The 22,399-nt window shown below is 54.3% G+C and overlaps 1 protein-coding gene across 1 annotated transcript; it reads left to right on the forward strand.

Moving 5' to 3' along the window:
• The first annotated feature begins 2,320 nt into the window (after nt 1-2,320).
• On the forward strand, nt 2,321-20,316 carry Npepl1 (aminopeptidase like 1). Its single transcript, XM_045157770.1, has 12 exons — nt 2,321-2,470; nt 3,038-3,223; nt 3,579-3,749; nt 6,584-6,673; nt 7,073-7,154; nt 8,753-8,895; nt 15,734-15,811; nt 18,089-18,189; nt 18,429-18,552; nt 18,859-19,035; nt 19,465-19,575; nt 20,068-20,316. The coding sequence occupies exons 1-12, from the start codon at nt 2,321-2,323 to the stop codon at nt 20,224-20,226; spliced, it is 1,572 nt and encodes a 523-aa protein (XP_045013705.1). The 3' UTR covers nt 20,227-20,316.
• Nucleotides 20,317-22,399: the final 2,083 nt, after the last annotated feature.

The raw sequence follows: 22,399 nt of genomic DNA on the forward strand, positions 1-22,399 counted from the left end.
ACTTTGGCAAGAAATTCACATGTAAGTGAACACATCAGACACGTAGAGCCTGTCTTACAAGGTAGGATTACAGAAATGTGTCGTAAGTGTTCCCTAGATCAAAAAAATTCCTAATAAGTCCTGGGAAGTTTACTCTGAGTTTTTCCAGAAGTTTTTGATCTTTTCCTCAATTTCCAAGTTAAGTCTGAACACCCAGTCGGGTGTGGTATTGGCCTCAAGTCATCAAAAACGTAAGTTACTTCTTGGGTTGCATTAAGAGATTTGGTAATTTATTTTAAACTTTCATTTTTTAAAAAAGAACATTAAATAGAGGCGAATTTTTCATTGACAGTGAAATATATACTAAGCTGTGGATTAATACCTTTATAAAAGTTAGTCTAAACAAAGTTCTACCTGTCTTATTTATGCTAAAGTCTTCAGGGGACAGGAAAGAGCTTTCCTGGACCCTATTTATATCTGTCACACGCTGCATCTTGAGGAAACTGGCAGGCATTTTAAGCGGAATGGAATAATTCCTCCACATTCTGTTTGCTTTGGATATCTTTGATTCAGGGGTGACTTAAACCCAGAATCGAGAATATTGGCTCCCATTTACCATCTGGCCTTTCTCTCTCTCTCTCTCTCCGTGTGCAGTCGGCTCTCAATAAATGTTGACCAAACCCTACAACCTTATTCATCTTCATCTGGGGTCACTGGGGTTACTCAGCTTATCCTTCAGATGGATAGAAGAATCCTCAAAGAAGGGAAGGCTTCAACGTGATCTCTCTTCTACAAGTAGCCCCTCTTCTCTCCCAATGTCCCAGTCACCCAACTGCCCCATCCCACTTTCTGAAAGGTTTTGTGGGACCTTGTGCAGCCTGCAACCGTACATCAAGTGAACCTAGTTCCCTTGTCCGCCTCCCTCTCCACATCCTGCTCTTAGCTCGGCCCGGCTCTGTCCTCTGGCTTCGCAGCCAGCTGGCATTCCGCTTCTGGGCATCACACATCATTCCTGCAGGACTGCCCTGCCCTGGCCTGTGGAGATCACGTCTCACCTGCGGGAACACAGCGTGAGCCCTCAAGGTGGCTCCCACAGCTTTCCCAGCCCCCTTAGGAGGACCTCGTGCCTGGCTGCAGTGTCTGCACACAGGAAAAAAAAGGAAGGATAAGATCTTTAGTACCCTTTACAAATGTGTGAAAACATTCAGCTGCTATAAAAATATTTTCAAGAAAATAAGACTCAATTAGTGTTGACTTTTATGTCAGGGAAACCCAGGGTCTCAAAGGAGTCTCCCTCGGCTCATGCAGCAGCTGTTTCGTGATGCCTGCTTTGCGCAGAAGTAGGCCCGAAGCCCTGCCTTCAGGGTGGCGCCGCTCTGGCCTCCGCTGTTCCTGCTGCGGGTCAGTGGGCAGGAGTGGCCGGCAGGGAGTGGCCGCGAAGATGGGTGCGTGGGTGGTGACTCGCCTTGGACTGGGGGAGGGGCGCGAGGGTGTGCGAGCGATGGAATAAACTTGGCCAGCTTTTGCTGAAGAAATGGAAACTAAGAGTGTCACACGGGGCTAGCTGGTGACCACCGAAGGTGCCAGCCCCAGACCTGGAGCAACAGGAGGTGGCGGTGTGGGTCAGATGGCTGCTTTTCAAGCGATTCAGTGTCTTCTGTAACCTTGCAGGAGCCAGGGTCACCGGTCCCGCTGCCCGTCCTGCACCACACCTCAGGCAGTCTTTGCTGCTTCAGGCGGGGGACTGGGGAGCTCCTCCGCTTTGCTTAACCCCCCGGCAGGAGGGGCAGTTTGCACGCAGCTGCGGGGTGACCTTTATTTATCTTCCGTTTTTTTTCAAGGATTGGGCTCAGCAAGGGCGGATGATGGACAACTGGTTACCTGCTTTCCCAACTGGCCATGCCAGCAGCAGCAGCACCTGCGTGGGGTCCACTGGGTCCCCCTCTCAAGTGCAGGGCTGTGCCCGGCAGTGTGGGGGCCTGGTCACGTTCAGAAACCTACCGGGCAGTGGGCAGGGCACGTCTGCAGAGCGGGCCCACCGGGCCGGGCGCAGATCGGGCCGTGGGTCTCCCGGGGGCCCCTGGCCTGGAGGAGCCCGGGCGGTGCCGAGCCTCCAGCCGCGCCAGGCCGCGCCCGGAAGCCGCCCCGCGCCCAGCCCTCCGCGCCGCCCCGCGCCCTGGCCGCCGCCGGCGCCCCCTCGCGCCCCGGGCGGGCCCTGCAGGTCTGCGCGGGCCGCGGCGGCGGGGCCCGGGAGGCGGAGCGCGGCGGCCGGGCGGGCCGGGGCGGCGCCGAGCCGGGCCGGAGCGGGGCGCGGGCGTCCGGGCCGGGGGGCGCGGGGAAGATGGCGAACGTGGGGCTGCAGTTCCAGGCGAGCGCCGGGGACGCGGACCCGCAGAGCCGGCCCGTGCTGCTGCTCGGCCAGCTGCACCACCTGCACCGCGTGCCCTGGAGCCACGTCCGCGGGAAGCTGCAGCCCCGGGTCACCGAGGAGGTGAGCGGGCCTCGGCCGCCAGGCCCCCGCGCCAGGCCCGGCCCGGCGCCGCGCGGGCCCCGCCTCGCCTCGCCTCGCCTCGCGCGCCGGCCTGGGCCGAGGCCCGACCCACGACCCGGCCGGCAGTCCCGCCCCGGGAGCCCCGGCGCACCAGGCCCAGCCATTGTCGCAGGCCTGGCGCCGCCTGCTCCGCTCGGGCCGAGTCACCTGCGCCTGGGCGGGGAGGCCCTGCCTTCCAGGTCGCCCCTGGGCAGCTCCCTGCTGGCCTTTGCGCTGGCCTCTGCACTCCCCACCCACTGCCGTGGAAACTGGGCCAGACGCACGTGTTGGAAGCAAAAGGGCCCTCAGACAGGACTGTCAGCCCAAGGCTTGGTCCCACGAGAGTGGAAGGGTACCTGCGAGACACCCAGCACCCACAGCCCTGTTGGAAATGCAGGCCTGGCCAGCAGGGCCGCTATATACACATATGCATACACATATACATGCACACATATATACGTGTGTGTGTGTGTATATACATATATACACACACACATGTATATATGTCTTGTCTCTCTTCTGATCTAGCTCTGGCAGGCCGCTCTGGCCACACTCAACCCCAACCCCACGGACAGTTGTCCCCTGTACCTGAACTGCGCCACCGTGGCAGCCCTGCCCTCCAGGGTGAGCCGGCACAACAGCCCCTCGGCTGCCCACTTCGTCACTAGGCTTGTGCGGACCTGCCTACCTCCTGGAACGCATCGGTGCATCCTGGTGAGTGGTGAGCTAGGACCTCAATGTGATGAGCTCCTTAGCGGACCCCTGCCACAAGTGGGTAGCAGGGCACGTGGCCCTCGTGCCTCCCATTCTGACCGCTCAACCACAAAGTGACATAGTCCCCATCGCTTAGTGCACCCTCTCTGTCCTGCTGTCCTGTCCAGGCGTGGGGGACAGTGGACATCTGGTGGCTGCTGTCTTCTTTCTCATGAAGCTTCAGGTCCCTCTGGACCCAGTGAAGTTGACTGAGGAACGACACTGCCTCTGGGCACCCCAGCCTGGGGTTTTCCATCCTGGAGTCACACCGGTGACCCCTGTGGTCTCATCCGCTCTCGGCCTCTATCTTGCGCAGATGGTCTGTGAGCAGTCTGATGTCTTCGCCTCGGCCTGCGCTCTGGCCCGGGCCTTCCCGCTGTTCACTCAGCGCTCAGGGGCTTCACGGCGCACAGAGAAGAGGACCGTCACGGTGGAGTTCTCCCTGGTGGGACAGGACAACGGGCCAGTGGAAGTGTCCACACTGCAGGTGAGTGTCTGGAGGGCTGAAGGTCCTAGGTGCTCAGGTGGAGACCTTTCTCCCTCTCCTCCAAGGAAGGGCTGTGGTTCCCCGGGGGCTCCTGAGAACATGGCGGGTGCCTCTCCTGCAGGGTCTGGTTCCGACCAGCTAGTAGTCAGTGCCAGCCACGTCCATTGTTAATACCAAACCCACCGCATATGGCTTGCCTCACTACCCCCCTCCCCGGCCCCCCGCCACAGTGGGGCACTTTTATATGTTATTTCACTTGAGTTTAAAAAACAATCCCGTGCACGAAATCAGGGCTAGGAGTGATTCCCGACATGGCGGCCTGTGGAGGCCTGACCTTGGGCTCCCTTCCCACATGGTCACCCCCAGTTCTGTTGCTATGGCCTGACCTCCACTCTGGGCCTCACTTTGCCATCTCTACCCAATAGCCAGAGACCGACTTGTCCCTCTTCCTGTCTCACAGATTACCCTTCACTTCCTTCTCAGCAAGGCTGTCACCTTGAGCCCCAAGTGAACGCCTCCTTGAGGACTATGTTCACCGTCCACTTGACTGAATCAGGACAGGCCTCCATCGCCACTGTCTCAAATCTGCTTTCTATGTTCTTCGACTCCAGACTTTAAAACATTGTCTTAGTTTCTTTTCTTTCCTTAAATTCTTTTCCCTCCTACCCATCCAAACTTCATTTCTAAGGGCCACAGTGTGAACATCCTTTCTTGAAGCATGCCACTGATTTGAAAGTCCTGTGACCCCCAGCTGGCCTGTCACTTCTGGAATTCTCTTTGTAGCTACTCCTGCCTCTCCAGCTCCATTCTGGCAGATTTCAGCTACCTTTGGGCTCTGTCTAGCCGTGAACACCAAGGACCAGTCTTCCCCTACCTCTAGGGAGTTCCTTCTGAGCGAGCTTCAGGCCTACCTTCTGTCAGAATGCACCTTGATGCCTGCGATTAGCTCTCCTTTCTCTGCCCCACTGCTGGCCCTGTCCCCTTCCCTCCTCACTACACGGTTTCCCTCCCAGCCTCAGTGGACTTCCTGCTCTCCCCTCAATGTGCCATTTGTTAAAACAATACATTTATTTATTTGCAAGTAGATAGAGAGGAGAGAAAAGAGAGACAGACAGACCAGAAAGAGAAGGAGAGAATGGGTACACCAGGGCACCTAGCCATTGCAAAGGATCTTCAGATACATGCACCACTTCGTGCATCTGGCTTTGCATGGATACTGGGGAATCAAACTCAGGTTGTTAGGGGTTTTTTTTGCATGCAAGCTCCTTGACTGTTGAACCATCTCTCCAGCCCAACTTGCCATTCTTGTTCAGGGCTGGCGACCTCTTGTCTGTGGTCTTGCTTCCTTTTTCTCACCAGGGAATCTCTAGCACCCTCCACCTTGGGCCCAGGATCCCTGAGTCTTGCAGACTCCTGGCCTCTTCTCCCATAGCTTCAGTGTGTTGCTGTGTGCTGGTTTATGTTCCTGTCAGTCCTTCGTGTGTCTGGATTCGGAATCTGGCGTGACCGCTGGCACATAAGTGGCGCCTCACATAAACACGGAGGGAATGACCAAACAAATGGCACTTCGGGTGATGTGGGTGCCAACGCTTGTACTCCGTGCTCTCACTGCTTGCTTTGTGGAAGCTCCGAGCCTGCTGGGGTGTGCAGGATCACACCCCTGCCTCCCCTGAGGCCAGTCCTCGGCCCCACGTGCATTCCACACAGGTCACCGGCAGCTGACAGGTGGCAGGGCCTCACAAACACAGTGCACATATGAGCTGTCAGGTCCTTGGTTTCTACTTCGGAGCCTTGGAGGTTTAATTACCTGGGACAGGCAGTGGCTCTTACAAGGATCAGACAGCGGGGGCGGTGGCGGCCCGGCTAGCTCAATCGACCTGTGTCTGCCCTCCTGACACACCAGCCCCGGGGAGGCCGTGATGGACTCTGAGCTGCTGCCCTGCGCCCCCGCAAGCCCCTTAATATCTGCTTCTTCCGGCCAGTGCCGAAGCTTTGGTGCAGCTGGCGGTTCCTGGCTTCTGAGACTTTGGGTGGGTGATGGGGACTGGAGGGGCTTAGGTACCCTCGAGTCAGCTGAGAACAAGGTCCTGTGGCAGAAAAGGATGAGCAAGTGGGGTCCTGGGGCCATGCCGGCTCTGCAGAGACATGGGGCCCCTCTTCTCTGAACGCTTGGCATTTGCATTTAGGAAGTGGTCCTCCCTGAGCTGCCTTCTGCATCATGCGCCTAAAATAAATCCCTTCCAGGGCCAGTGATGTCCAGTTCTCGATGTCCGTGTTCCCTCCTGGGTATCACAGACTCATGAGCCCCCTGAGGCAGGAACCAGTCTCCCTTCTCCCCGCCGCAGCAGTGGCCATCCAATGACCCCTATTTCTCCCCCCCAGAAGAGTGACATACTCACTGGGACTGCAGCCCCTCCCAGCATCCAGGGTGCTGAGCGACAGTGTACCTCAAGGTCTACCCTTCTGCGCTGTGAGCCCCCCTTGGAGCTGTGTGCCTTTGATAGCTGTGGATTGCTATAGAAATGAATGGGCAGGGAGGGAGGCATCCCTTCCCACCCAGTCCTTGGGCCCCAGTACTACCTTTTTAAAAAATATTTTTTAATATTGTACTTATTTGTTTTTATTCATTAGAGAACGAGGTAGAGAGAGAGAAAATGAGAATGGGCACGCTAGGGCCTCTAGCCACTGCAGACAAACTCTAGACACATGTTCCACCTTGTGCATCTGGCTTGTATGGGTCATGGGGAGTTAAACCTGGGTCCTTTGGCTTTGTAGGCAAGCGCCTTAACTGCTAAGCCATCTGTCCAGCCCTACCTTTTTTTTTTTTTCCCTAGTGCTTAGCGAATGCCACTGAAGGTGTGCGGCTGGCCGCCCGCATTGTGGACACACCATGCAATGAGATGAACACAGACATTTTCCTTGAGGTTTGTGGCCTTGTCCTGCCAAGGGAGGGTCGTCTGTGGGTTGAAATGGGTGGGTATCTAGACCCCAAGCAGTGACAGGGGAGCCTAAGGGTGTTCCATGTTCTCTGGCCTGGCTGCTCCCATGAAGTTCTGTTGTCCACCCTCCACCCTGTTCTGAGAGGCCAGGATGGGTTGGACAGGGCCTTCTGCAGCCCCACAGTCACCAGTGCAGGAAGCAGAGTATTGAGGTCCCCCTCTCCCCCGGGCTTCATCATGAGAGGCGAAGCCACTGGCCTCCAAGGCAGTTCCTTTCCCACCACACAGCCATGGATGGGCTCGTCTCTGGCCCCCAGCCCGGCCTCGCCTTGAGTCAAGCCTTCTTCACGTGTCTCCTGTTGTTTTTTCCATGAACACGTCCAGGAGATTAGCAAAGTTGGAAAAGAGCTGGGGATCGCCCCCACTGTCATCCGGGATGAAGAGCTGAAGACGAGGGGATTTGGAGGTGGGTGACGCTATGAGCCCATGGGTCTCGGCCTTTGGGACTGAGCAAGGGACACCTGCATGGCAGGGGTCAGAGAGAGGGGCCTGTGGCACAGTGTCCCAGATTTCACTCTGCTTATGACCTGGAAGGAGTCAATGTGGGTTCCAGCCCAAGGCCAGAGCCTGGGGAGCAGAGCTCTAGGGAGAAACGCTCGGACGCTGATGGCAAGGAGCCGCTGCATGTAAGTCGCCCCCGCCTGCAGCCTCCTCGCGTGTCATGTTGGCTGTCCCATCTCTCCCAGGAACTGGAGGAAAAGGACGTGGCTGGGCTGCCTCGGGGTGCTTTTCATCCTGATAGGCCAGGGTCACTGTCATGGTCCTCTGTGGCTGTAGGCCAGGGTCACTGTCATGGTCCTCCATGGCTGTGAAGTCTGTCTCTCGTTAGGTAGCTGGCCACTGAAGAAGCGCAGGCCTCTGGCGTGGCTGTCCCTGGTCTTGGGGTCGCTCCCCGCCATTGCCTTGTGAAGCTGGGCCGCCAGCCATCTTAGCCCCAGGAATGGGTGCTCGTGGGCTTCCAGCTGACCTTGGGGCTGGAGGGCTGCTGATCAGATGTCAGTTCCTCTCTGGCTTCCTATCAGAAAAGCAAGTCAGAGGACGGCCCCTGGGTGCCTCCAAGAGAGATCTCTAGGGACAGGTGACCAAACAAGATGGGAGCGTCACTCACCCTGCCCACCTACTCTCAGACGAGGGTCTTGCATGTTTTCTGGGCTTAGTTAAGATGAGATTCTAGGACCTGCCACACCAAAGGGCAGAGTATCGACAGGATGTGGATACCCATCATAAAAGTCACCAGGAGCTGTGCCCATCACACATACGCGAGCCAGTTACACATGGAGACGTAGGCCACTTAGTTGGAGAAAAATTCTCTGAGGTGGGGTCATCACAAGGGTCCCCAGGGGCTGTGTCAGTCATGCCCATCTCACACAGGCGAATCAGCTACATGTGGTGACATAGACCACATATGTTGGAGAGAGTTTCTCCAAGGAGGGGACATTTCTAGTGGTCCTGTGGGATGAGCAGGAGCGGCGGGGGCTCCGTGGCTCACTCCTTCACGACTGTTGTCAGTCATTCGATTCAGTGAAGGGCACCTCGAGGCGCAGCTCGTGCTCACGCAGGCCCCGCTTTCTTTGGGGAGAGCGGACGAGGGGGGTGGTCGTGCCGGGGCTTTGGGAGCAGGCTGCGGGGGAGGGGGGTCTTGCAGGCCGTGTGTGCATGAGGGCTCAGGGCTCGGAGCAGGGGGATGAGTGTGAGTGGGAGAGACCTTGAAGCACTGTCCAAAAGTAATTTCATCCTGCAACCCTGTTCTTTCCCTTCTGGACACGATACAATATAGCTTTTCCCTCAGCGGGTTTTCTTGCCTAACAGTACTTTGCGCAGTTTCAGATGTTGGAACAGGTCTGCATTCTTCTGTCCCGCACTGGTCGGGAGCAGGAGGGGGTGGGGAGGCCGAGCTGGGACCTCATGGCTCTCCAGGAGAAATACTGGCCGGGATGGGTGTTTGCAGGGCCTCTGGGAGCCGGCTGGCACCACCTTTGCCTCATGCACTCTTTCTTCGCACAGGTATCTATGGGGTTGGCAAAGCTGCTCTACACCCGCCAGCTCTGGCTGTCCTCAGCCACACGCCTGATGGGGCCACGCAGACCATTGCCTGGGTGGGCAAGGGCATCGTCTACGACACGGGGGGCCTCAGCATCAAAGGGAAGGTGAGATGTGGGTCTTGGGTTGTGGTCCAGGCCAGCCCCCCACCCCCAGGAGCAGTCATCTGGAGACAGCTGGGTTTCTTGGGTTCAGAGAGAGAGTCCACCCGGTCTGTCCCCATTCCGAAAAGGAGTGATTTACTATGAGGTGCCTAGATTCTGTACCTATGCTTTAAATAAGAATTGGGACCCCAATACCCTGGGCCAGACCCAGAGAGAAGTCACAGTAATGATTATAGGGACAGAGAACAGAAGTTGGAGGCTGGGGAATTGGCTGAGGTCGGGAAAGTGCTTGCTGTGTAAGCATGAGGACCCGAGTTTGGATCCCCAGCACCCATGTAAAGGCTGTGTGTTACCTGTGATCCCAGCACTGGGAGGACTAAGACCAGAGGTTCTCCAGGGATTGCGGGCAGTTAATTTAGACAAATTGGTGAGCTCCCTTCTCACAAAACAAGGTGGAGAGTGATTGAGGAAGACATCAGATGCTGACCTCTGGTCTCCACACACACCACGCATGTCTCCCTCCCACATGATGCAGGTGCCAGAGGCAAGGCTGGATGTTTCCAAATCTGCCTGAGGTTACCATGAAGAGAATGCCGTGGGGGGGGGGGTCCACATGGGTTCAGTATCAGAGAGCTATACACAAGCAAGGGGAGTGAGGAGTGCTAGGAGGTGGCCCTAGGAGGCCTCAAGTAGTGTGGCTTTTGTGTGAGATGTCTCTGGAGCAGTGGCCTGAGGGGAAGCCAGGGTGTGCGAAGTGTCAGTCTGATGGCAGCTGCCTCTGATACAGCTGCCACCCCACAAAGGTCTCCATGTACTCACACTTGCGTGGAGTGGTCACCGTGCTGGTGCCTGGCCAGTTCTTGGGGAAGGACTGAGGAGTAGACTGGGGAAGGAACACCTCATAGGATCTGGAAGTGACTGTAGGAGTTGAGAAGCTCCTGCAGGGAAGGGCAGGCTGTACTTGTCCGTAGCAAGCCCCGCATTCTGGCCACAACCCATGGGGCTCACAGATGTCCTCCTGGTCCAAATGGCCTTTTTCAAATGGGAATTCATTACCAGCATGTAAAACCAGGAGGAATCCAGAACTGGAGAGATGGTTCATCAGTTAAGAGCAATTCCAATGCAAGCGCGAGGATCTGAGAGGGCCTGAGACTGCCTGCGTTCGAGTCCCAGCACCCATGTAAAATGACCCAGGGTAGCCATGCACACCTGTGACCTCAGCCCTCTGGGGAGCAGAGATGGGGGATCCCTGGGGCTCACAACAATGGCAAGTTCTGGAACCCATAAGACTCTCTCAAGGAAACAAATGAGTTAGCAGTAGAAGACGGTCACCCCATGTTCTCTGGCCTCTACACACACAGACAAAGGGTACATGCACCTGCACACACATGTGCATATAACACACACACGTACACACACACACTACACACCCAGTCATGCTTTTCACATGCAACAAACAAACCAGGAGGAATTCTCATAAAAGACTGAATTTCAGGCCTTTTAGAGATTCAGATCTAGCAATGCTGGCCCACCCTTCTCACCTGGATGGTTCTGCAGGGTCAAGAGGTGATGCCCTGTGGGCGTAGCCTGCCCTCTCCAACTTACAGCAGCCACCTACTCCCTCTTGTCTCCCTGACATTGGAGGCCCAGTGTCAGTCACGTTGCTGAACACTTACTGCATCTAATACTCAGAGTGGGCGATCGTTTTAACATCCTCTCCTCTTCTATACAACCAAATTAATTCCAGGACTATTCAGGAAATGAAACTAATAATACAAGTTTAAAAATAATCCCACCAATAGTGAACATTCTCTTTTATTGAATTCTGTACACATTATTATGACAGTAAAAAAAGTTGAAAAGAAAAATATTTCAGCCCAAATAAAGAAAATGGCAATGCATCAACACTTCAGATATTATTAATGTATTTTTGTAGGAAAAAAACCACACAGATAACATAAGCCTCCACCTGATTCTGTGGTAATGGACTGCAGCATTAAAGTGTGTCTGGGCTTTACCTCATGGATTTGATGCCATCAAATTGACCCCCACAAATCTGTGGGAGCCAGGGTGAGCCGCCTGTCTGTGCTCAGTGTCTCAGGGCACTGTTAATTTAATTATGTGAGTTTCTGTTACTTAAAGCAACTAACACACAGGCATCCCGGCAGACATCTCCTGCTTCATGGTGTATTTATTCTGGAACTTTCAGTGCTGACTATGGGCTCACTGAGACCCAGGCTAAAAGCCTTTCAATATATGTGCCACAAAGCATCTTACATACCACACTCAAAGGGGTTGGGATGATGGCTCAGTGGGTAATGTGCTTGCCCCTCAAGCATGAGGACCCGGTTTTGGTCCCCAGAACCCACAAGAAAATGCCAGGTATGGTAGCACATGCCTGGAATCCCAGCACTGAAGAGGCAGCCAGGAGGTCCCTGGGGCTTGATGGCCAGCCAGGGTAGCCTTACTGGCAGGCTCTGCCTTCAAGACTGCGGACAGGTGGAGGACGGGAAGGGACGTGGGCTCCACATCTGTGTTGCTGCTGACGCTTTCATCGAGGTTCTCGAGAGACTGCGCAGCTGCGTTTCTGTGTCAGGCCCAATGGCCTTTTCACTTACAACCACAAAGGAACATGTCACTGGGGGGGATAAATCATAAAGATGGGTGAATTTGAAGCTTTTAGTTCTACGATTCAAACACAGTGGAACTTGTAGCAGCTGTTTAATCTTGAACCAACAGGGGCTGGGAAATGCTCCATTGGGAAAGAACCTGAGCTTGTCCCCAGAACCCAGCAACAAAAAGCTAGGTGTGGTGCTGCACACTTGTCCCCACCAGTGCTGCTGGGGAGGTCGAGATAGGAGGACCCTGGGGGCTTGCTGGCCGTCATTCTAGTCTACTTGGTGAGCTCTAGGCCAAAGAGAGGTTCTGTATTAAAAATGGTGGGTGGCGTTCCTAAAGAAAGTTACCCAAAGTTGTCCCATTGGCACACTCTTGTGTACACACAAGATAATATAATATAAACTTCAACTAACCTATTTTTGGGGGGACAGAATATGTGACCACTGATGTATCGAGACATGAGTGCACAGCGATAATAATCTGACTTCTAGCTTCTTTCTTAGTGTTTGTCACTTCTGCTCAGGCCCTGTCGTCTGCACTTGGTACTGGCTGCTAGCCCTGCCCCCTGGTTCTGTTGTTCCCCCAGGCAGCTGCCATCTCTCTGGCAGAGGATTCTTACTTAGATCAGATGCAGGCTTTTCTTGATGTTGGCTTGTTGGGCAAGAGCAAGAAGCATGGCTTCCCAGGGACTCATCCTTGTGCTGTGGCTCTCATTCTTGTCACTTGGGAGGAACATTGGGAGCCTGATGTCACCTCACTTTGCATCTAGCATGCATCTCCAGGGAGGCCATAGTCTGAAGGTAGCCGGAAGAACTTTTAGAGTGTAGGTCATCCATCTTCCGTGCCTCCAGGCCATGCTCCAAAGCTACACAACAGCCTGCCCTCCTGGGGCCAGACAACAGGAGCAGCAACGAATCCCATCTAGGTACCGCATCTTTAACCGGCCCGCTTCCCCCTGCTCTTGAAACTGTCCTGCCGCCACTCGGAGAGAGCTGGGAGCTATTGCTGAATTTCAGTGGGCACCTGGCATGGGGCTGGACAGTCAGGCTCCTGCAGCAGTTGATGGAAAGATGCCAGTCTGGGTGTACAGGTGCCCACAACCTCCTTCAAGAATGAGGCACAAAATGACACAGCGGGAATAAGCATTGGCCCACGTGGCCACCTCAGAAGCAGGTGTTGGGAAGTGGTCACATCTCACATAGCAAGCTGGTGACACCAGCAAGCCTCCCAACACTGCATGAACAATTGGGAACAATTTGAGTTCTGCAAAGATCTTGGCAATTCAGAACCAGTGGACTTGCCGGTCCTGGGACTCAGATGTTACTTGGGACCTTGGTACACTTAAGTACGTTGCATTGATAATGCTATAATATTTATATTTTAATATATAATATAAGTAATATAACATAGTTACTGATAGGACTACTGGAAATTAAAGTTGAGACGTGTCAAAGATACTAGTCATTCCTTTAAACACAATATAGATCCATTACATGAATGTGAATGGTATAACTTTATTAAGGTAATGTAATTTTCAAACTGAAAACAAAGTTGTGTTGCATTATTGTACATTTTTTCAAATCTCCTTGGGGCCTGTGTAATAGAAAACAGTTAGGATCTTGCATCTGCCTATGCATTGGGACTGTGGCCATATGTTGTTTTGGTTGAAATCTATCCAGACAATCTGGCATTTTATGGCTGAAACAGGAAGGAATACTCTAGTGCCCTTTTCTGATAACTATGGGCATCTTTGCTAAACTTGGCAGGTATTGTTTCCTTAGAGGCTGTTGTGTTGTGGGATCCCAAGCCATGTTGATGAACTTTCAGCTTGAGCCTCAGTGGGTAATGGCTTGCCCCTCAAGCATGAGGACCCGGTTTTGGTCCCCAGAACCCACAAGAAAATGCCAGGTATGGTAGCACATGCCTGGAATCCCAGCACTGAAGAGGCAGCCAGGAGGTCCCTGGGGCTTGATGGCCAGCCAGGGTAGCCTTACTGGCAGGCTCTGCCTTCAAGACTGCGGACAGGTGGAGGACGGGAAGGGACGTGGGCTCCACATCTGTGTCTGATTTTGTATGATGTATGGACCCCTTGGAGAACATCAGCTCGCTGACTTACGCATATGCGCCGGCATGTTTCCGTCTGTATTCCTTGATGTCACCGTTAGCTCATCAGAAACGACCTGGAGTGTGAGGAAGCAGTTGGGTGGTGCTGCTCTGGAGGCGAGAGGCTCGCCTCCTCAGGACGCTGTCGCTTATCTGATGCCCGGGCTGCCGCTCACATGGCCACCCCGTGCTGCTCTGACACCGCCCTGAAGGAAACAGTAGTGTGTTGTCACGTAGTAGTGACAATGGCTCACACTCGGTGCTGTTGAGACAGTTAATGTTCCTGCTTCCGCAAGGGCATTCTGTGGTGACATTGGCCTTGCTTGGATCTCGTGGATGATGCGGAAAGAAAGCCAGTGACTCCCAGTTTACCGTAAGACCAGGGCCCTGATCAGCTGGACCAGGGCTCCAGCACATTCACTAGTCCTGGGTCTTGTGACGTGTCAACATAATGGCAAAGAGAGTTGGTGTCTTGGTATCAGTGTGAAAAACCTTTTCTTTTACAGCAAAAACAGTATATATAAGGGCTGGCGGCACTTCATGCAGCCAGTGGGCCTCTCTTTGCGAGGCTGACACTTTCCCCCTGTGTTTGGGAGGCGTCACTTGTGCAGGAGCACGCCATGTTCTGTGAACAGCTGTCAGGAAACAGTTTCTGGATGGGTCATTTTGAAGTAGTTTGCTGCCAGACCCGAGGCCCTGTTTTTCCGTGCTTTCTTGCCGATTAGGTCAGAAAGATGGCTTCCTTTCAGTTGTGCTAGATGGACTGTGTTCGCTTGGCTTAATTAGAGAAACAGCTGTTTATGTCTAAAAATATTTTCCATGAAAATTCAAGGATCATGTAATACAGTAAGGCTTCCAGAGTCGCACAGTGCATTTCAAGACTAAATCCTTGCATCTTAGGACCTGTTGTTAATTTCAAATATAAACTGGATGTTTTGAGTTCAGAGCCTATAAAACATGAGAATGGACAGCCACCCCCTAAGTAGTTCATAGTAGCTCATAGGAAAGACTTCCCCTTAGATCTGTCTTAAGCAGGGACTGTGACATGAACGTGCAAGGGTGGAGAGAGCCCCTTGTCAAGGGAGGACGGCAGAAACATTAAGGGGTTGTTCAGACTATGCTGCTGGTGGCCCAGTGGGGACCAGGAGCATAGGCTGGATCTACTTGAGAAGCTGTGTGAAGGGGCAAATGAGGCAGGCAGATAGACAGACAGAACTGAAGTAACTTCAGGTTGGTGCTTCAGCGATGGAGGGGAGCAGAAGTGAAAGAGTCAGGGCGTGTGTCAGGGGTTGGAAGGCTGTGGAGGGGAGGGCCATGCTGCAGCTGTGGCTGGAGATGGAATGGCCAAAGGGAAGCATCCACACCCTGTGTGCTGACTCCACCCAGACTCCACTACTGGGAGCCAGAGCTCAGCACAGGCTGGCTGTTGGGCTTTTCTCGGGAGGCACAGAATGGTCACCGGCCAGGGCAGGGGTCCCTCCAGGTCCCTTCCCACCATGAAAACAATAGGGACCTGTGATGAATGAAGCACACTGGCGAGGTGTCCCATTGACAAACATTTTACTGCCATTTCTATGCCTGAGGAGGGATCCATAGCTTTGACTGCTGCCTAGAAGCCTAGATAAGACCTTCAGGTGTGGTCTAGGAGGCCCCAAGTGACCTTCAGTTTCATCCTTGTAATCCGGACAGAGCAGTAGTCCTATGGTACAGATGGCCTCCCAGACTAACAGTTCTGCTGCACTAACCTGAGTCCAGGGATCTGAATGTGTTGTGCCGGTGGCCACATGAGAGCTGGCCATGGTGAATTTGGCCACTCTGATAGGCTCATTGATGTGTCCTCCCTGATCACATATTTACTGCTTGGTAGCCCCAAAGCTGCACCAAAACAAAAGAGATCCCTCAATATCTTTGGGTATTCCATCCTTTTGCTTTTGGAGCACCAGAAAACACCTCCTTTGGCTGGTCAGAGTTTCAGGCATTCCTGGGATGAGGTGTTCACAGGCCCAGACACTCCTATGGGTGATGGACCCTAGTGTGCTGTGCAGATCAGGGTTAGAGAGGCGCCAGCCAGGCTTCATGTTCCTGCAGCTCACCCTGTCTGTCCCTTGTGTCCCTGCAGACCACTATGCCAGGGATGAAGCGAGACTGTGGGGGTGCTGCAGCCATCTTGGGGGCCTTCAGAGCAGCCATCAAACAGGTAAGGCCACCTCCTATTCAAGTGCTCATTCTGGGTTTTCTTCCACCTCTTTTTTCCCACTGCTAACGAGGTCCTTCGTAGGTCCACACCTCTGCACACAGCTCTTTGGTACATCCCAGAGCTCTGCCTTGACTGCTCTGGGTGGGCCTCATCTCCACCTGAGTGTCCACTCACGGCCACCTGCAGAGACTTATGTGGATGCCCATAAATCTCTGTGGCATGTGGCAGGCGTAAGTTCAGTCAGAGGGACCCAGCTTAGTACTCAAGTTTTGCACATCCCTCCCATGACCTTTCTGGGTATCGAAGATCCTTTGGTAAATGCCTCCCTGTGATTGACCTCCCATCCCCAGGGATAGCCCTTCACACTCCTTTCTCCCTTGTCTCAGTAGAAACCCCAGAGCTCAATCCTTGCCTGATGGCCATCCCTCTGACAGCCTGTTGCTGGGAACTTTAGAGGTGCTGGGAGCCTGGTGCTGTTGTGTCCAAAACCAGATAGCATAGCCAGACTGATCTCGCTTGGACCCTGCTGTGCTACTCATGGACAGGCCTTCTGGGTCTAGTAGTTGGACATTTTGCTCACACAGAGCCTGGGTGGGCCATGGGGCCATGCACTACAGAGCACTGTGGGTAATTTGTGGGAGTACATGTGTCTCTTCTGCTTTTCTCCACCCCTTGTTGCCTGGAGACTCATAAGGGGACACCGCGAGCATTCCACAATGCCCTGCTTGCCACTACAGGTGGGCAGCACCAAGCTTTTGCCACCTGACCTTCCCCCTGCAGGTCTCTGCTATCTCAGCCAAACCCCACTTACCTGATAGCTGATCTTGTCAGTGAATGCATGGGCATTGTCCAGCTCTAAGGTGCTCCTAGACATTCTCTGAAGGGAGAGGCTCCTGTGACATATTCTTGGAGGAGTCACTTGCCTGACATAGTGCTGGGTTGCTCTCTACCCCCTGCTGATTACTCAATAGAAGGGTCTGTCCTGGCAGGAATGTGCTGGTGGGAAGTGCTCAGCAGGTAGGCTCTTCTGGGTTCTTCTTTGTTTCTTCTTAAAAAATTTTTTGTTTTAAATTTATTTGTGAGAAGGAGAGAGACAGAAAGAGACAGAGAAAGAAAGAAACAAATGGGTGCATGCCAAGGTCTCTTGCTGCTATTGTTCCTGCAAAAAAAGAAAAAAAAAATCCTCCAGATGCATCCATTTTGTGCATCTGACTTTATGTGAGTACTGAGAAATTGAAACTGGGCTGGCATGATTTTAAAACAAGCACCTTTAACTGAAGAGCTATCTGCCCAGCCTTCATCTGGGCTTTGCACATGAGGCTACTAGGCTGTTGATGTTGGTGCATCAGCAAGGGGTTATGATGGCTATCAGGACCCCTCCACTGCAGGAGACCTTGAAGGGTACTGAGAGCCCCTCTGCTGTAAATGTTAGACTCCCCAAGAGGGCCCCTAGCTCCCAGCTCCAGGATTAACCCTGATGCTTCCCACCATCCTCTTGGAAGGGAATATGCTGCAGGGCGGATTGAAAATGAACAGTGGTGGCAGGATGACGGGAGTCCCCACAATCACACTGTAGGGACTGAGTGAGTGAATACAGATATGGGAGGACTGGTGCTTACTGTGGAGTCCAGTTTCCCCACAGTAGTAATTCTTTGGGTAAAAACGTTGAGCAGGAATCTGGGCAATCCTAGCATTCAGGAGGCTGAGTTGGGAGTATTGCCTTGAGTTGAAGGTCTACCTGTGCTATGGAGTAAGACCCTATGTCAAAAACCAGAAAACAACAACAACAACAACAAAGTAACATAAAATGGAAAGAGAGGGAGGGAAGAGGAGATCATAGAAGATGAACAGCAAGCTGGGAAATGGCCAGCTGGATGGCCAGGTAGCCTAAGTACATCAACACAGTTCCCTTGGGAGAATTCTGTACTAGAGACACCTGTGGGTTCTTTAACCAGATACCCCCATGTGTATCTGCTGGACTCTGAACATCTGTAGGCCTCACCCAGCTCAAGCCACTGGTGGTGACAGAACTAGATTTGAGTCCTGTGTTCCTGTACCACTTGGGGTACAACTGCTGCTTGGTGAGGGCTTCATGGAATGCTCTGTCCTGAGTGGTGGGGTGTTCCCAGCTCCGAACCTCTAGGACTAAGCTCTTATTTTTGCTGGTACCTGTCCATCTGTCTCCTGTTGTCTGGAGGTCTGAGAGCACTGGGCCGTCCCTTCCCTCCTTGAGAGCCTCCAGCTTATAACAAGAGCCTCTACCTACTTTGTCCTTAGGGTTTCAAAGACAACCTCCATGCAGTGTTCTGCTTGGCTGAGAATGCAGTGGGACCCAACGCCACTCGGCCCGATGACATTCACTTACTGTACTCAGGAAAGTAAGGCTAACCCTCCCTTCCCTCACCTCGTGATGCTGCCCTGTTTAAACCTGTGGCTTTCTCCTCAGCTCAGGCTGGGGCATAACACTTAGAGGATGTGGTGTCCTAGCCTCCTGGAGAGAGCACGTGTGCTGGAGCTGGGGAGCTACAGGGATTGAATTTCCCAATTCCAAAGGGGGTCGTCACTCAGGGCCCTGGGGAGCTGCATCCCCAGATGGTGTCTCTGCCTCACCCCCCAGGACCGTAGAAATCAACAACACAGACGCGGAGGGCAGGCTGGTGCTGGCCGATGGCGTGTCCTATGCCTGCAAAGACCTAGGAGCTGACATCATTGTGGACATGGCCACTCTGACTGGGGCCCAGGTGGGGGTCAGCATGCTTCACCCGTCGGGTGCAACTCCCTGGGAGCCTGAACCCCCTTGGAACCTAGGGTGGGGAAGGCAGGTGGGGTGGAGCAGCTGTCATCAGGCCTGTGAGGACTCAGGAGGCTGCAGGGCACAACTGGAACCCGCCCCTTGCTTAATGTTCACAGCTCCTTTCCTTCACTTCTTTACCTGGGCACCGGCCGCCTCTGTCTGCTTTTCTGTCTTTTCTTTGCCCTTCTTATGTCTATTGTGTTTCTTTCCTGCTTTCTCTGGACTGGATGCTTCCGGTGTGCCCCCTGCCCAGGGCATCGCCACGGGGAAGTACCATGCCGCCGTGCTCACCAACAGTGCCGACTGGGAGGCAGCCTGTGTGAAGGCTGGCCGGAAGTGTGGGGACCTGGTGCACCCCCTGGTCTACTGCCCAGAGCTGCACTTCAGCGAGTTCTCCTCAGCTATGGCTGACATGAAGAACTCAGTGGCGGTAGGTGTGGGCCGAGCCTGGCCTCGGCCAGGGAGTGCGAGCGTGGGGGACGTGTGCCCACAAGCAGCAGCGGCCGTGCAGGTGGGGCTCCCACACCGAGGTCAGGGTGCAGGTTTGTCCAGGAGGCCGTAGCTGCGGAGAAGGCCTCTGGGGCACACGCCGGGGCCTTTCCTCCCACATCAGGGCCGACTTGGTGGCCCATCGGGCACTTCCTGGTGTCCCCTTGTGTTGAGGGGAGGCATATTCTTTGCCCATGGTCAGAGGCCCCCCGGTAGGGCCTCAGCCTCCCACGCACTGGGTCCCTTCACCCACCTGGCTTTGCAGACACTGGTGTCCCTGGCTGAGGGTAGGGGCAGGACAGGCAGAACTCCCCCAGCCCTTCCCGCCGTGGGGGTGGGACGTCACCGCCTGCCCTCATGGCCTCCTTAGGACCGAGACAACAGCCCCAGCTCCTGTGCTGGCCTCTTCATAGCCTCCCACATTGGATTCGACTGGCCTGGTGTCTGGGTCCACCTGGACATTGCTGCTCCGGTACATGCTGTGAGTCCCTCAGGCTTGCGTGTCCAGGTGTCCCCTTTGTGTTGGACACTTTCCCATCATCCTCTCTTCATGTTTGGGGCCACTTCCTCCCTCTCTATGGAGCCCCTGTAGCCCGAGCACTGCTGGCTGAGCTCATCAGAAACTTTCTGTGTTGTGGGTCATGTCTGTGGCTCAGCCTCCGGACAGCTGTGGTCCCCCTGACCTCTGGTCCCTTCGTTTCTGGGAACAGAGTGTGTGGTGTTCCTTTCAGCCAGCCCACGCTCAGCAAGAGGCTCAGGACCCTCCTTCTGATGCCTCCCCACCCCGAGGAGATGTGGGTTAGGCCATGTCTACTGCCCCGCCCCACCCTTTGGCTCTGGGCTCTGGCTTTTGATCTATGATTTCCTTATGGAGAAGGAGGCTGGGGGACAGGGCACATGTGTAGGCACCTAGGAAGCCCCTTGTGCACAGAGCCACCCCTTGAGCCTGGGATTTCTGCACCTCTGTCCACAGGGTGAGCGAGCCACAGGCTTCGGTGTGGCCCTCCTGCTGGCGCTCTTTGGACGTGCCTCTGAGGACCCGCTGCTGAACCTGGTGTCCCCGCTGGACTGTGAGGTGGACGCTCAGGAGGGTGACATGGGGCGAGACTCCAAGAGACGTAGGCTCGTGTGAGGGCCACCTCCTGCCTCTGCTCAGCGACACAGAGCTCTTCACCTCATTTTGCACTGATTAATTTTAAGCAATTAAAAGACTAGACCTGCAGATGTACTTGGCTTGTGTTTTGTTTTCACCTGTGGTGATGGAAACAGCCCATTCTTAGGTCCTGAATACAGCTTAGAGTTTGATGGGGCCTGGGAAAAATTATTACAGATCTCCCCTGTCAGCATCTGGAAGCTCTGCTGCTCCCTATTTCCACCTGGGCCTTCACTCCACCCTCTGCAGTGGGTATGCTGTCCTGTCTCCCGCCCTCTCCTTGCAGACAGCCGAAGCCCTCCCTCGAGCTGGAGGCCTCTGGAGTGACCAGCCAGCTGCACAGATATGACTGGCCATTGGAGATGCACTGAAGAGTGAGTCTTCACTGGACCCCTGGAGTTAGTTCCCTGAAGTTGAATTAACCACAGCCACGCGCCACCCCCGCCTGCCCCCACACCTTCTTTCTCCCACCCTTGTTTTCCACACTGGCTATGGAGCGCACCCTAGGGCCGCGGCTCTAGACGGCCACCTCCAGCAGTCCCCAGATTCTCCTGTCTAAGCACTTTGGGGCAGAAGACAGACAGAGCCAGGCCTGCCCAGCCATTGACTTTAGTCTTGTGTGTGTGCTCAGTACCTCTGCGTGTACCAGATGGACGAGGAGCTCCACGGCTCTGTTCTAGGCTGTGAAAGGCTTGGTTTAGAAACCACTTCTGGGCTGGAGAGATGGCTTAGTGTTTGAGCGCTTGCCTGTGAAGCCTAAGGACCCCAGTTCGAGGCTCAATTCTCCAGGACCCACGTTAGCCAGATGCACAAGGGGGCGCATGCGTCTGGAGTTCGTTTGCAGTGGCTGGAAGCCCTGGCGCGCCCATTCTCTCTCTGTCTATCTATCTGCCTCTTTCTCTCTCTGTAACTCTCAAATAAATAAATAAATAAAAATGAACAACAACAACAAAAAAGAAACCACTTCTGCTTTATAGGAGCCCAGCCAGGAGGCTACCTAGCACACCTGGGCCCCAGGTAAAGCAGGGAAGCCTCTACTGTCTTAGGCTTCCTTGTGTCCTGGTATGTTTCGTTGGGGCTGCTTGGGACGAGAGTGGGTCCTGGGCTCCAATGAGTAGGGAGGGCACAGTCCACTCCTCTCCTGCTGGGCAGGAAGACATGGGCCTAGCTGCAGGTCTGCAGGATATGTGCCCTGACTATGTCCTGAACCAACTGACCCCTTATCCTAGGACTCTGGGTCCCCTCCAGAGTTCTGAAAATAAGATCTCTTTCTGGGTCTGGTCCCACGAAGAAATGTACTTGGGCTTGGAAAGACCAGCGCAGACTCCTGGACTCCGTCCCTGTTTGAGAGCCTTGTGTGGAACACTAGTAACTGTTGGGGGGCTGGGAGGCTGCTTGGTGGGTAGAGTGCTTACCCACACAACGGGATCCGAGTTGGGTCCCTCGCACTCACACAGATCCCAGGCATGGTGATGTGTGCCTGGAATCCCAGTACTCGGGAGGTCGGCGCAGGCACACGCCCTGCGGTACGCGGGCTAGCTGAGTCAGAGAGCTCTGTGGTTGAGTGAGAGACCCCTGTCTCAGAGAATAAGGTGGAGACCAATAGAGGAAGATACCAACGTTGACCTCTGGCTTCCAACATGCATGCACACACATGCACATATTACCACACACATATATACCCCCCCCACACACACAATTGAGGGCTGGAGAGCTGGCTTAGCACTTAAGGCGTTTGCCTGCAAAGCCAAAGGATCCCGGTTTGATTCTCCAGGACCCATGTAAGCCAGATGCACAAGGGGGCGCACGTGTCTGGAGTTCGTTTGCAGTAGCTGGAGGCCCTGGCGCGCCCATTCTCTCCCTCTCTCTCAAGTAAATAAAATATATTAAAAAACATTTTTTAAAGGTGTGGGCCACCACACCTGGCCTTTTGAAAAAAATTGAAAAGAAAAATTAGCCATTGTGGGCAGTGGTCAAGTGAAAGCCAAGTGGACTTCTGAGCAGTGGCCAGGCCACAGGGCCGGCCTTCATGGGTCATTAGCTCACTAACTGGCCTGCAACAGGCAGCCCTCACCAGCTTCCTTCTGATACCCCCCCGGAGGAGGTGGGGGTCGCTGGGGTGGTCTGGCTTCTTCTCCAGGGCAGCTGGTAC

The sequence above is a fragment of the Jaculus jaculus genome, chromosome 8 (assembly GCF_020740685.1).
Source record: "Jaculus jaculus isolate mJacJac1 chromosome 8, mJacJac1.mat.Y.cur, whole genome shotgun sequence".
In the NCBI taxonomy this organism is placed as follows: Eukaryota; Metazoa; Chordata; class Mammalia; order Rodentia; family Dipodidae; genus Jaculus; species Jaculus jaculus.